This window comes from Nelumbo nucifera, chromosome 2, assembly GCF_055504915.1.
Source record: "Nelumbo nucifera cultivar China Antique chromosome 2, China Antique-T2T, whole genome shotgun sequence".
Taxonomy (NCBI): domain Eukaryota; kingdom Viridiplantae; phylum Streptophyta; class Magnoliopsida; order Proteales; family Nelumbonaceae; genus Nelumbo; species Nelumbo nucifera.
The window spans coordinates 8918977-8933837 of NC_142650.1; the positions used below are offsets into that span (position 1 = coordinate 8918977).

Consider the following 14861-nt stretch of genomic DNA (forward strand, 5'->3'; position numbering starts at 1 on the left):
GTTTAAAGTTTTTTGTGAATGAGGTTATGAATGCACAATTCTGTATTTCTCTCCATTATAAATTACATAATGGATTTCTATTTTTCTTTCACCTGTGGACATAAATTATAAGCCGAACCACATAAATTTGTATGTATCATCTTTGCTTGCTTTTCTCTATTTTCTTTCATTTTTGGGTGCCATTCAAATCTATATTTCTGGATTTTGCACAACATAAAGAATGTCAAACACATCACAGCAGGGCCCGGTATTCTGACACACACCACACCATATAATGCAAAATGCCACAAAGGGTGTGGTGAGTTCAGAACCACAATTTTCAAAATACACCAAGTGGGGCTCAACATTTTGGGGCACACCACACTTTTTTAAACCGTTGTATGTATGCAGTCAAGGACGGAGTGAGAAAGACGCAGGGGAGCCATGCCAGAAATCTTACAATTAATACATTTTTCCATATAAATTTCCTCCCTCCCATTACTTTTCAGGCAATAATTGCCCCTTTAAGGCCCATCCATAAGTTTTGACTCCCTTTCATAAAAAGTTTTTTTTGGCTCCGCCCCTGTGTGTGGTGAGGTGCATCCGAAAGTGAACCTCCAAAACACTGTAATGAATTGTTGCATCTAAATTTGCAGTATAATTTTCAAATAACAGATTCAAAACTCTTTGGGGGAGCGGCTTTGCCAGAATGTACGTCTTTTTATTTTATTTATTTTATTTTTAAAGGCAGAATATATAGATGTTGCTACATTGCTTCAAGGAAAAAAATTATTGACTTGAATAATAAGGATGCGTTTGGTTGCATTTGAAATCTTGACCAAGCACAAAATTTATACTTGGTTCAGTTTTGTCTTCATTTGTTTGTAATTAATTATAATTCACATTCCTATCTAATATAAAAAAAAAAAAATTGTATCTTTTGTATTTACTCGCAGTGCAAATTTTATATCCCAAATCTGATATAAAATTTGCATCACATTCCTTCTCATACCTCAATTCTTTCTCATATAAAGTAGGGATTACATCAAACATCATATCTTATTCTATCTTATTTCTAGAGAGATCTCTTAAATCCATTCTCTTTCATTTAAAATGGAGAAATTCAAGGTTACTTATTTTAATTCTCAGAAACTAATAAGACAAAATCAAATACGAAGCAAGATTAAACCAAGAATTTACATTCAGCTCTTTTGCACTCTCATGCATTTCACAGGTTTTAATTCTCAGAAACTAATAAGACAAAATCAAATACGAAGCAGGATTAAACCAAGAATTTACATTCGGCTCTTTTACATCAAAGGTTTTTTTTGTTAAGGCATGCAGCCAAAGGTTTTAATTCATATAAACTTTTAACGCTTTAATTATTGCCTTGAAAATCTAAACCCCATCCGTGAAGCTGCTTGTTTAAATTGTTTTTGTGTTTCTTGTCCTACTCTAGGACCTTATTGCATTTTTTGAATAATACATGCTATAAGCATGTAAAAATCCACGTACTTGCCTTATGGATAACAATTATAGCACACACTTCTAGATAAATAAATACACTTACAAAAGCACTGATATGATCGAACACTAATTTCTTAGATACACACATATACTGTCTTTTCGAATCGTAGTTGATTTGGACGGTCAGACCATTTAGCCTGGAGACCGTCTAAGTAATTGGTTTTGTTTCACTCTTAATCTGTTCCTGGGTCACAAATTGTTGATTTCGTCATATAACTGCTGATTTGGGTGGTTAAATTGTCAAGTTTCGATCCATTCGACCTAGACAGTGGTTCACGTCACTGCCGTTTTCTATAACCACGCCACTGCTATTGCTATAGCCAGTGAACGTTGAATGCTCTCCTTTTTCCTTCTTTCCTTTCTTCTTTTTTATTTTTTTTTTCTTTCTTTCTTTCTCAGCCCACAACCACGTTTGTTTTTGAGTTTTTTCTTATAAAAGACTAAGCCCTAATTTTCCAATCTAATAAGACTGGTTGAAACAATATTGAAAATGCTTAACTAAACCATAAAAAGTAAGAGAAATAGAGAACAAAATGCCTATATGACACTCAAACAACATCATAATTGTTTCTTGGCGTATGAATGTCAGTCACAAATTAAAGGGTTTCTTATTTCATGATTACAGGAGTATTTCCCCTGCCGTGAAAATAAATGCATCTCAGTTTTAGAAGTATTATATAACATATTGGTATTTGTACCCTTTCAAATTTGGGAATTATGTACAGTCCAAAATTTTATTTTCTACTTCTAATTAAACCTTGCATTTTACTGTTTGTATGTGTATTCTTCCTAAACTAAGTCTTATTTAACAATTGAGAATACTGAAGTTGTAAGGATTCTATTCATGTTGTTTATTTACTATTTTGGATTGCCAATTTTATATTTATTTATAGTTGTATTTGTATGAACCACACCGACTACTAGTTTCCGTTGAATTTTAATCTAATTAGAGGTTAAATCGAATGGGGTTTGATTGATCAATTATATAAAAAATACACCTATGCACATGTCTTGAAAAATAACTTTTTCTCTTACTAAAACCAGTTTTTAACTTGTACCACATTGGAAAATTATAAGATTTGTTTTGAGTTTTTAATAATAACTTATTTACACTCCTTAAAAATAGTGCGTATGCGGCGCATTTTGCTTGCACTTGCATGGCTCGCAAATGGTAGTTTTGACTTCTGGTGCGAGGTTGACCATTAATGTTTCAATGGCCACAATTCGATCATGTTTGGTCAAGAGGTACTATTCAAAGTTAACATTCATTAACTGTTAAATACCTTTTAACAAAATTGGGTGTCTGTTCAATGAGCCTTTTCTGAACCAGTACTTTCTTCTGCTCCGTGACTCTTCAGAAATTATTTAAGGAGCGTGAATCAAGCAAATGCACACACAAATTTTCGAAATCACTCATGTCTCTCTCAGTCTGATATGCTACTGTCTCACAGAAAGGTTCTTCGAAGACTCTTCAACTTTGTTGGATGCAGACTCTCGCCCAATGCCCTGTTGTATCCTATGAATTAATTTACATGTTATAAAGGCAATGTGTTCAAACATGCCTCAAAAGTGTGACTCCAATTTCTCAACAGTTTCTTTTACAAATTAACCACAATCAACTGTACTTGCTGGTGAGGCTTGCTTGAGCAATAAGAGAGAGTGAGTCTAAACTAAAGCCCAAGCTAGCTACAGTCTCTTTATATAACTGGAAAGAAATTTAATTTATTTAAAACAGGAACATTAACCGTACGTTTTGCTCCATGATCGATGATCTAATCTAGCTAGAAGAGTTGAATATTAGAAAAAGATGGAAAGAGATTAAGATCAACTGCATAGTGTAGGTGGGATTATCGGACATACAAAGATAGTGGCCACTTGGCCAGAAAACAAATTGATTGTTATTCCGTGTCTCTTAGTAGACTAGCCTCCGGGCTGTGTCTAGTCATCGTTGGTGTGGCTAGCCCTCACAAACACGAAGGGGAAGTCTCTATGTTGTTGTTGTGACACTGAGACTGAAAAAGTGAGAGCCATCTCACTTCTTCCCATTCTCCTTAGTGATCCCCACATTCCCACACACAACATAGCATGACTCGCAAACACTAGGATAGTAGGTGATCCGATACTCAGGGCTAGCTTATTGACCTGCTGATCCTCTGAACCAGTTCCTCACTGTGGAGGAGCCTGGATTACCTGTTTGTCCTCTCAACGTCACCTACCTTGTTTCCTGCTGGCTGCTTGGGCCTTGGTGACGAAGATGACCTGTCTGCCTCTTCCACGCGCCACACCCTCTTTGTGCCCGAGAACCCAATGTTCGTCAAGTCGGTCTGTTCCTCGATGCTTCTTGCTTCTGATGGTGTCTCTGCTCTCACTCTGACTCTCAGGTACCGTCGAGCTCCTCCGGCAAACTCTTCCGACGAATTCAATATTGCTGGGGAGAAAGTCACAGGACTACCAAAGTTGATGTCGTGCGTGGGAGTGTTGTTTCACAGTGGCCACTGGGTGTTCGACAGCTTGAACTTCCTCGCCTGTCAATGGTGACCCCACCTCCACCACCTCCTCGATCCGATTGCAGAAACCATATAATACTCTAATCCTGCCTGGAGCTGATTTCCATCTGTGTCAAGCACTGCTTGATGATGAGAACTGGGCACTGCAATTTTGGCCTCAGTCTGGAACACTGAGGCCAAAACCAACATCCCTGCAGAGATTACTAATCTATCCCACATGATTATTTTTGAACTTGATATATATATATATATAGCTAGATTCGTGTTTTGTAGCTGTTCGTTGGAGCTCACCGTGTCTGTGTGTTTATCGCATGAGGCTTTGAGCTTCAATGCAATAAATAGATGAAGGCGGGTGTGTAATTAATGTAGTGCCATTTATATAGACTTGGAAATCGGAACTAGTCATAACTAAAAACGGTTTTTTTTCTGCTAAATTGATGGATCTCTGGTGCGGGGCTCCTCGTGACTCGTGTTGGAGGCAGATTAAACGTCTACTAATCAGTTTTGAGTGTTATGTTGAAAAGTAAAAAAAGGTGGGCCAGTCGGTGGCTCACCGAATTTAGAATCGGTGGCCCACCGAGCTGAGCCCACCATATTGAACGGCACACCGTTCTGTCCGGTGGCGCACCATTTTGTTGTTTATTTAACGTTGAAGAAATTTATTAAAAAACCTCATTATATCCCTCAGTTCAAGTATAAATAGGGGTCCTCCTATGTTATTTTAAAACATATTCTATTTCATTTCATGTATTAGTGTATGTAGTATGTTGAGAGGAATATTGTGTTTGGGTGTATTGAATGTCGGGTATGGGTGTGATTTTAGTGAAGTCATCTTTATATTTTCTCTTGTTTATAGTAAGAAGGAAGCTCCGAGCTGCTGCCCGTGGACGTAGGCATTTTGGCCGAACCACATAAATCTGATGTTCTCTCTTATTTTTTTTCTTTCTCTAATGCTATCTGCTTTTTATTTTCTTTCTGTGCGCGTACATATTACATTATTTCCGTTGTGCAATTCCAACAGTTTTGATACTTGAAACTCTCCAAAGCAGTAATACTCTCTGAGTCTTGCAAACAATCAAACCACCATTTGGGGGTCAGACTGGTATGATCACGTAACATACAACGTGTGGCACATTCAGTGCGACTATAGAGTCGATCAATATCTTATTTTATTGCCAATTGCAGCTACTATGAGGATATTTCCTGAGTCCGGCTTCAGTCCAGGCACCGTTCGTGCCACGCGTCCACTAATTCGTATAAATGGTTAAAACATGTGGGATGCTTCATGCCGTTAGTTAATCCATTTTTTCGAATCCCCTCCCCTCCTCTTCCTTAAGGCTCGTTCGCTTTTTGGAAAGTTATTTATCCAAGTAAGTTTTTTCTGGGAAACATTTATTGTGTAAGTGCATTTATTCATGTTCTTTTATTTCTCATATAAATAAGGTAATGACCATTTTAACCATAAAAATCCATTATTAAAAAGGGCATTTTTGTTCCATTCAATTGTTAGAAACTTTCCCTCTAGATGGAAAACTTATTTATCTACCTAAGAGACCCAGGAAAATAAACTTCACTTATCCTCACATAAATCTGAAAAAAAAAATACATGGGATTAACGCCCCCTAAGTGTCACAAATAAACTTCATCAGCGTTAGCGTTTCATCTGCGACTTGTTCCCCGATCCTTACAAAGATGCTTTCAACCACACACCCAAAGACAAAAACTGATGATGATAGTTGTTGGTAATGGTTGTGTTTAATAACTGGTGATGATGGCTGCCAGTAATGGTTGTGTTTAATAACCAGTGATGATGGTTGTCGGTTGTCGGTATCCAATTAGGGTTAGTTTTCATGGAAGAAGAAGAGATGCAAAGAAGACAATACCTGAGGTTGATCCCGCTGCCGATGATGGCTGATTGTTGCTGGCGGTAATGCTTGTTAAGTCGTCGCTAGGTGGATGGGGGGAGAGAGAGGGAGAAGAGAACGAGTCCCTACGACACTCAAGGGAGAGGAGAGGAGAGGAGGGGAGGGGATTTGGAAAAATGGGTTAGCTAACAGTGTGTGATGCATTCCTGCATGCTTCAACCATTTACATGAATTGGAGGACGTGTGGCACACCCTCCAATTGCGCGAACGGTGCCCTAACTGAAGGTGCCTAGACTGAAGCCAGACTCATATTTCCTACCCTATAGTCAGCTTTTGCACATAACTTATGCATATTTATTATATTTAAGTCAGCTTTTGCACATAATACCCAGTGCACATTTGTTTGTTGGTGTTTAAATTTGTATACATGGGCACTTCAAGGGTAAAAAACCACAAAAAATTGCTTCTAGCTAAAGTTACATAACCTTGTCACATTTGTTTTAACAGTGTGTATATTGTGATTTGCACGTGACAGTTTTTTTATGATGATGAAATAATAATAAATAATATATTTTTTAACATTTTCTATATTTTTTTATGATGGTTTATAAATATATAATACCATGCTGGTTGTAATTATTGCATACAAGCAATTTCAATATATAATATTGATGATAGGCGTTTTGGCAGTTCCTGTCTGGCTAGTGACTCAGATGTCTAACTAAATAATCCCTACCTGGAATATGGCTTGGATGCCTAGCTGAATGGTTCCTACCTGGAAGGTGGCTTGGACGCCTATCTGAATGGTGACAAGATGGAGAGGTGGCTCTGATGCCTACCTGAATGATGACGAGCTAGAGAGGTGGCTCTGATGCCTAGTTGAATGGTGACGAGCTGGAGAGGTGGCTTTGATGCATAACTGAGTGGTGACGAGCTGGAAAGGTGGCTCTGATGCCTAACTGAATGGTGACGAGCTGGAGAGGTGGCTCTGATGCCTAACTAAGTGGTGACGAGCTGAAGAGGTGATTCTAATGCGACATGCAAGGAAACAGTGTTAGAGTACCCAGGTTGCTTTACCCGGGGTGGGCACTCCAATGCTTAAGTTAGCGAATCAGAGATTTTAAGATAGCTAAATATGAGGGAGCTGGAGAGCTACGAGAACTAAATTGCACATCTACCTAGGTCTCAGGGGCTGATGCCCTTATATAGCTGGGTTGCCGTGGGTCTCGCAAAACGTTCACGGAATCCTCGGCCCGTGATGTAGGGGTCCATTCCGCTTTGGAAGGAGGATAACGTGCCAGCTAATAAGGCTTACCATTTCTCTCCAATTCGGGCGGGATGACGATAAAGCCTACGGTTACGCAGTGTGATCCCAAAATGTTCGAAGACAACTAGCAAAATTCTAGAGAGGTAGGTCGCCAGGTTGGCGGCAGAGGCAGGTCGCCACCTGGGACCCCATTTTGGCTAAGGCAAACTGTCGCCTAGGTGATGCTGGGATGTAGTCCAGCTGTTCTGATATGTCATGTGTCATGATGTCAGTGGAGGGGCAAATCTGCCCTCATCAAATACTGTTGAAAAAGCATGATACAAAAAGAGCTTGAGCTGGTAAATTTTGATTTTGATAGGTTATCACTTTTATAATATTCGTTGATTAACTCTGTAAGTTTTCCCGATATCAGAGTCAAACCCTTAAAACCTTTAATATGTCGTTGTAGCCTGTAGGTGTTTATGAGGGCAGTGAAAACATTACCAGAGCCGAATGTTCATTCATGTTGAGAAATGCATCAAGTAAACAGAAACGACGAAGTAAAGAGCTTCTGTATCAATTCTGATTTCTAATCCAGTCAATGTCATTTAGGCTATGTTTGGTTTGAAGGGAAAAGTAGGGAAAGGAAGGAAAATATAGGAAAACTTATACAAGGTTTGTAAAGGTTTCCTTATATTTCCCTTTCTTTTCCTACTTTTTTCTTCAAACCAAACACAGCCTTAGTTTTTATTGACTGATGGTTGGAAAAGAAATTAAGATCAATGTGGACATGGTGGGCTAATTTGTTGTAACTCATCAAATAACATGCCTACCAAGTTAATTACGTTTGGGCCTGGGCCTGCCCACTCGTTTAGTGATGGAAGCTTCTTGCGTTTTAGACTTCTGAGTCGTAGCCTAGCCGTTAATCATAGTGGAGTAACTGTGTTCATCAAAAATTGAAAAACCAAACTGAATAAATGAAAATTAACCGAAATTTGATTAATCAAATCAATGAGATCACATCTCCACCTCAACGTCCCACAGCACATCCTCGCCGTGTATTGGGAACATCTCCCAATGATGACATTATCGGGACTGGTGGGGTGGCCCCTTGTGGGGCGGAGATGTGAACTCCAAACCGACTGGTTTATAATATATAATATATTTATTTATAATATAAAAAGCCAAAAAGAACCACATCGATTAACCAATTGGTTTTAATGTGGGGATTTTCCAAAAACCGAAGGATTGGTGCTGTTTGAAAAATAAAAAGTCGGTTCGGAGGAGTTCACATCTCTGCCCCACAAGGGACCGCCCCACAACGTCCCACAACACATCCCCACCATGTATTGGGAACATCTCCCGATGATGACATCATCGATTCTGGTACTATCATCAGGAGGTGTTCCCAATACATGGTGGGGATGTGCTGTAGGACATTGTGGGGCGGAGATATGTACTCGGTTTGGAGCACCCCCTAATTAACCATGCTTCCAAGTTCTCATTGATTCTAAATCCTACACAAATACGCCTACCATGAAAACATTATCGGGCTGTAAAAGACAACCTTTTTCTGTTTGGGAACCAAAACCAGGGCCAACTCTGATTGATCCCAATTCAACCGACATGCTGTTGGGAACCAGTCCAGTCTGATTTTCAAAACATTGTCCATAAAGCTCAGTTTGGAAAGAGTACAAATACAAATATGTACAGTGTAAATACATAAAAAATAATACAAAATATAAGGTTTTACACTCTACATATTTGCATTTGTACTTCTTCCAAACTAAGCCTAAAGATTAGAAGTGTTAACAAATGAATTTCTTTTTGTTTCCATAAATGATATAATTTTTATACTACAAAATTGTTTTGTTTTAAAAAGCATTATGTCAACGGTTCCAGAAGCATACCCTATTATTTTCTGAAACGAAACCAACTTATTTTTTGCCTTTTAAACAAAAACAGAGTAGAGTTCAAGAATATGTTTTTTTATTTTTTCATTTATTTTTTTTGCTAATGTGGCAATTTCAAAAATAAATGGAAAAAAAAAAAACCATGTTAAATAATCATATGAAAACATGTTCTATAAACCAGGTATTCAAGAACATACCTTTGGTTTCAGTTTTGAAAACAAAAGAACATGTTTTCTTTGTATGAAAACATATGAAAACATGTTTTCTTTGTATTTGTCTTGAACCAATCTGTTTTCAAACCCGCTGGTTTTGTTTTGTTTTGTTTTGTTTTTGGAACCGGCAACAATGAAAATAATTCACATTGATGAATGCCTCCTAACATGTTGGGTGTGATGGAATAATTCGGATTTGCTCCGGAACATCTCCCATGAATGACAACATATAAGTATGGGAGATGTTCATGTTCCCAATGTGATGTGCGCTGCACATGCTGTGTGATATTGATGTGAGGAGCGTTAAGAAAAAGCGGTTGGTAATGGTAAGTTGATGTTCCCCTACAGTTAATTCCACTGCAGGATGTCAAGTGAAAATGGTGATGGATCACAAACCAATTGAGTTATAGACCAGTTTCTAGCATAGTTACACAGATTTTTAACGATAACTAAGCCACAAACCGGGAAAGAAAAACATCAGAACTAACTAGTTTCCGACACACGCAGAGAGAGAGAGTAGTGAATCAATACGCTTTTTGGTTAGTCTAAGCTCTGAAAATTCAATTAGACAAATCACCATTTATGTGATTTTGTTGTTCATTCATAGGTAATTGTGGGGGTGAGGGTGGTTTAGAACTGCAGGGTTTTGACACTTTTGGGTTGCAGGCCTGTGATTTTTGCTTGAACCCCAACTTTTTTGAAAAGATGTTCCAAGCACTCTTTGCCTTGCCAAGCTTCTCTATCTCTTGTTTCATGCTAGAGCACTCCTTCTCCAGCTCCGAAACCCGCAACCTCATCTCATCAATGCTGATAGAAGGATCAACTTGGTTGGACCCATTGTTCCTTGCAAGTGCTAGATTCTCATGCGTGTTTTGCGAGTTCTCAAGGTTGTCCGAAACAAAGAACCATCCAGCTATTGATGTGCGGAGCCGAAGTTGTTCAAAGAAGAGGACTTGAACAATTACTCGGAGAGGTAGCCTCTCATTCTGGGCAGCATGGGTGGAGGCCTCCAACGATAGTTTCTGGCAGTTCATGAGCCTGCAGATCTGCTCCCTCTCAGAGTCAGTGAGCCAGGGATGTGACTGAAGTCAAAGAACTGAGTTAGCAAATTTGAAACCTTGAAAGCATATATAATAAATTCATATGAAATCCTGAATGTCAGGCCCTAACCTAACACCATCCTTCATAATCAGGCATGAATTTTGGAATTCAGAATGTCCCAACTCACAAGATTTGGGAATCACCCACAGGTTATATAACTCACGACTAACAAATCACAAGGTTTCCCCACATGTATATTTGCCCCTAACTACGTCAACACTTAATTGTAAGACAGGGATATCATATAGCATTAAGTGAATTTTGAAGATTGGGCTTAAGACAATTAATACAATTATGAAAATGAAGAAAGGATAATAACTTTATCTGATAAGGCAATAATATAGAAAGGGAAATTTATGGTTTGCTCCCCCTCAAAATTTTATTGGTTTTCTGAATGTGTTGTCTCAAACCCCCCACCTATTCTACCAAATACTGATGTAACATATTTGGGTCCAAGGTGTTTCTTTCCATGTATTTAAACACCAATAAACAATTAAAGTAGAGTGCAAAAGAAGTTCCTTTCTCTGTACTACAAGACCACCTTAGATGCTAATGAGAACACTCGGCCTAAGTTTTGTTACCTTGAGGTATATATCGATTGCTCTGTAGATGCCATCATCAAGTGGCCTGGCATAGTCAGGGATCACAGCTGCAAGCGACTGAAATTTTGGGAGCTTCAAGTTAACATCAGATGACACCTCTGCAAGATACTCATCCACTAGCTTGGCCACCATTGTCATTGGGGTCAGTGAAGGGCACCCATCCATCAACTGCCCCTCATCAACTACACAAGGAGAAGAAGACCCAGCTGTTGCCTGGTCCACCAACATATAGTGATCAAGAATCCGCTGGACACAGTCAATGTCATAAAGTGTTTCCACTGAGTAGCCCATATTTGGTATAAGAAGATCTTCCAATGCAGCTTGGTCCAACTGGGCACCCACTTTTTTCTCCAATATCTCTCGACAAGAGGGGCTTGCATGTAAAATCATTGCAGTGCGGAGCAACCCAAGTAAGAACTTGGTTGGTGTGACTCCCTTCTGATTGGGCAGTAAACCCACAATCTCTTCGAGAAGAACCCGTTGATTTACCTCAGAAGGGACAGAAATTGTGGAGCCAGGAATAACCCGGTTCACATTCTCAGAGGAATTTGAATGCCTGCCAAGAGGAAGACACCTCCTTGAATAGAACATGAGAGACCCCGAAATGTTCTCGGGCTTCATGCCTTTAGATTCAACAGCAAGAATTAATCTTTTATATAAAGGTAAACTAAGGGATGACACATCCTCGTACCACCAATCCTCACTCACCGTACATGGCTTAGCTTCAGTGCATATTCCATTCCATAAGACAGTATCCCCTGCATTCTGCATTTTATAGCACCCTGACACAGGCCAACCAAATAAGTTGGGGTCGGCACAAGCTTTCATTGCCAAGGAATTAATGCATCTGGAGACAATATGGAGCTCTTCAGCATGCGGGAGGACCTCTTCACATGTTTCAAGAAGTTTGATTGAATCTATCCAATTTCCGAAGACTTCATTGAGGAAATTTTCTGTATGCGAGATGAGATTCCCTTCTCCATAGTCTTCACTCATCTGAAGGTGCTCTGCAGCACACCTAAGACTCACTACATTCAATGCAGTTAGTTCTATTTTAACTCCATAACAAAACTTGGCTATGAGCTCAAAAACCTTGGGTCCACCAGGAATGTCATTAAGCTGCAAAACACAGTTTTGTCCACCCTCACCAGAGAGATCTCCAATCAGCTTCTCTAGTACCCCACTCCTGGAAAGCAATGGAAACTGCATGCACCATTTTTTTTTTTGTTTTTTTTTTTTGGGGGGGGGGGGGTGGGGGGTTCAGGATTAATACTTAGGTACATCCATGCAAACAATTCATTCTCTTATAGAAAATAAATCATGTCAGTGAATTACTGCATGTTTTCACAAACTATAGAATGCATGTATACAAGAAAAATAAAAGCAAAAGAACAAAGTCGAGCTTGACTAATGGAACACACCTTATGAAGATGAAAGGACATTTCCCCAACTTCAATGACAACATCACTTGGAAGACCAGTTGTACAAAACCTGCATGGTCAATGTATTAAATGTTAGATTTCATACAAAAAGGGAATCAAGTTCTGAGTGTAAACATATTGAACTGCAGTAAAATACTTGTGAATAGGCACAAGTCATGGCAAAAAGACAAATTACATATCAAACTAAATTGAATGTCATAGAGCTAGAAAACAAAATTAAAGATAACATATCCATGCAGCCCAAAAAGGGAAAGGATCCCATCAAGAGGATCCCAAAGAATGGGATATTGAAACAAGAAAAACTTAAAGTTTAGATGGTTATAGTAACTGAAGGGTTTTTTTGAACTATGAAATATCCTAACTGGGAAGGCGGTAAAGACATAAAGCACCAATATTCATAAGCCATATTTGAACCTATGCAGCTGAAAATTGAGAGAGTACACTAACAACTTTATGTTTCTTTTTTGATAAGTGCGCCATCCCACTTCAGGAATCAAACTGGATTATTGAACTTTAATAAGCTTGTACTTGGTCAAAACCCAAATATGAAATTAAAAGGCCATTACCTAATGTTAGTCCCAGCTATCTGGGGTCTTGAGAGGGGTAAGCTGGATCTAACATTTGGCATTTGTTTGTACAAGGTGGCTGCTCTCATACTTGAACCTGAGTTCTTGCCACTTGTCATCCGAGATTTTACCATTACATCAAACAATGGTCCCTAAACCCAAACATGAAATCAAGGCACAAAAAGGAAATTAAAAAAAAAAAAAAAGAATCTTTGCCTTCAAACTTGAACATTCACTTTAGCTGAAAGTCTGGAACTGCCAATGACATTATTGATTTTCTAGCCAGAGAGGGGAGAGGGAATGTCAGTCCTTGAATGGGTCAGCAGGCTCTGGGGCTCAGTCAAGAGACAAGAGTATTTTGTAGTTATTTTGTTTCTAGAGGTCAGGATATTCCAATTGTAGTCTTCCCTTATCTTGATTCCCTTCCAGGTGTAGGGATTGCTCTTTCTTTTTACTGCTATTAGTATCAAAGCTGCTCCTTTACACTTTTTCTTTTAATTTTTTACCATGTTGATTTGGATTTAAGCCACAGTCTGCATAGTTCCAGATATGGAATTTGAAAAAGCCACAGTCTGCACAGAAGTAAATCCTGCCAGGTATTATAACTATCTGCCCTACAATGAAATTCCTCCTATTTTTTCACATTTTCTCACTTGTACATTCTAATATTTTCTAGCCAAATTTAGCTTCTACGAAGTTGTCCTTCCAAATGAGATGGAACTACCCTTTCAACTAAGACTCGAGAGAATAACACAGAAGTTGGGTTTTAAACGTTCTGCAACCCTCCGAGAGTGAAAATGCTAATTAATATAGATAGACAGATACAAGTAGGTGGTTCACTGTTTATACAAAAATCACAAGGTGCACACAAAGTACACACATTTATACACGGGATTACGGTAAGTAAGCAATGATGGTCATTAGGGCCAAAATACCAGCACCTCTGAAGCGGATTGTTGGGTTAAAATGATTCAATCCAAACGCACCTTGTGTTCCCATTGATCGAAACATCACACTTTGCCTAAATAAAATTCTTCGGGTGGATAAGCTAGAATTGAAGCTAATGCCCGTCTCTGAAGCAAACCTGGGGATGCCTGTACTACCCAGTTTGTGGATTTTACAAAGTAACAATAGAATTAATTTGTCACAGTTTGAATGATTCAATCAAGAAACCAGCAACTACTACAAGATCTTTTTAGGTTGAAAAAAAAATAAGAATAGGAAAAATGGTTTACCAGTTCTGGTTCTCACGATGAAAGATTTCAGACTTGGAGCCCAACTTCATGCATGCCATGTAATAGTGCTTAATATTATTTGGGCAACCTCAGAACTTGAAGATACATTGAGAGAAACTACAGAAGAGGAACAGACGAAGGAAAGAATACGGGAAAAACTGAAACAGAGATAGTGAAGATGGTTTTCTACTCTGTTCTGTTACCTTTCACAGAGAGAGAGAGAGAGAGAGAGGGTCCGAGTCTAAAGGGAGAGGCGAAGGATAGGAGTTAAACCCAGCAAAGCCTTCCACATAATGGCACAAACTAATTTCTCGACTGTTACAAATCTCCTTAAAATTCTCCACTTTTAGATTCACCCCTCTTACTTTGCGCTCTCGCTCTCGCTCTCTCATATCCACCATCCAGCGTAACATGCAGTCATGCAGAATAGGCTGAATAGCCTCCATTTCTGTCCACGTGGAAAGTCCAGTCCGCGAATCAAAAGTCTAAACCAATGATCTAAGAGCGTGATCATTGGATCACCGTTCATTGTCATTGATCTAAGACACCCTCCCTCCCAAATCCCAATTAAGCATGTTGACAGATCTCTCGTCCATGTCAGAAAAGTAATGTGGCAAAAGCGTCCAGGAATTCCTAGACAATGGCATTGATGTACCTTAAAAAAGA

General features: G+C 38.9%; 1 protein-coding gene across 2 annotated transcripts; it reads right to left on the reverse strand.

Moving 5' to 3' along the window:
• Positions 1-9645: 9645 nt before the first annotated feature.
• LOC104594875 (Phototropic-responsive NPH3 family protein) lies at positions 9646-14573 on the reverse strand. 2 transcript variants are annotated; one of them, XM_010255404.3, is made up of 5 exons: positions 14196-14572; positions 13947-14054; positions 12374-12443; positions 10932-12155; positions 9647-10331 (listed from the first exon to the last, which is right to left on the reverse strand). In XM_010255404.3, exons 3-5 carry the CDS (start codon positions 12392-12394, stop codon positions 9810-9812), a joined length of 1767 nt encoding a protein of 588 aa, XP_010253706.1. In that variant the 5' UTR covers positions 12395-12443; positions 13947-14054; positions 14196-14572; the 3' UTR covers positions 9647-9809. The 2 variants fall into 2 exon arrangements, with proteins under 2 accessions (XP_010253705.1, XP_010253706.1); XM_010255403.3 differs by lacking the exon at positions 13947-14054 and having other exon boundaries at positions 9646-10331; positions 14196-14573.
• Positions 14574-14861: the final 288 nt, after the last annotated feature.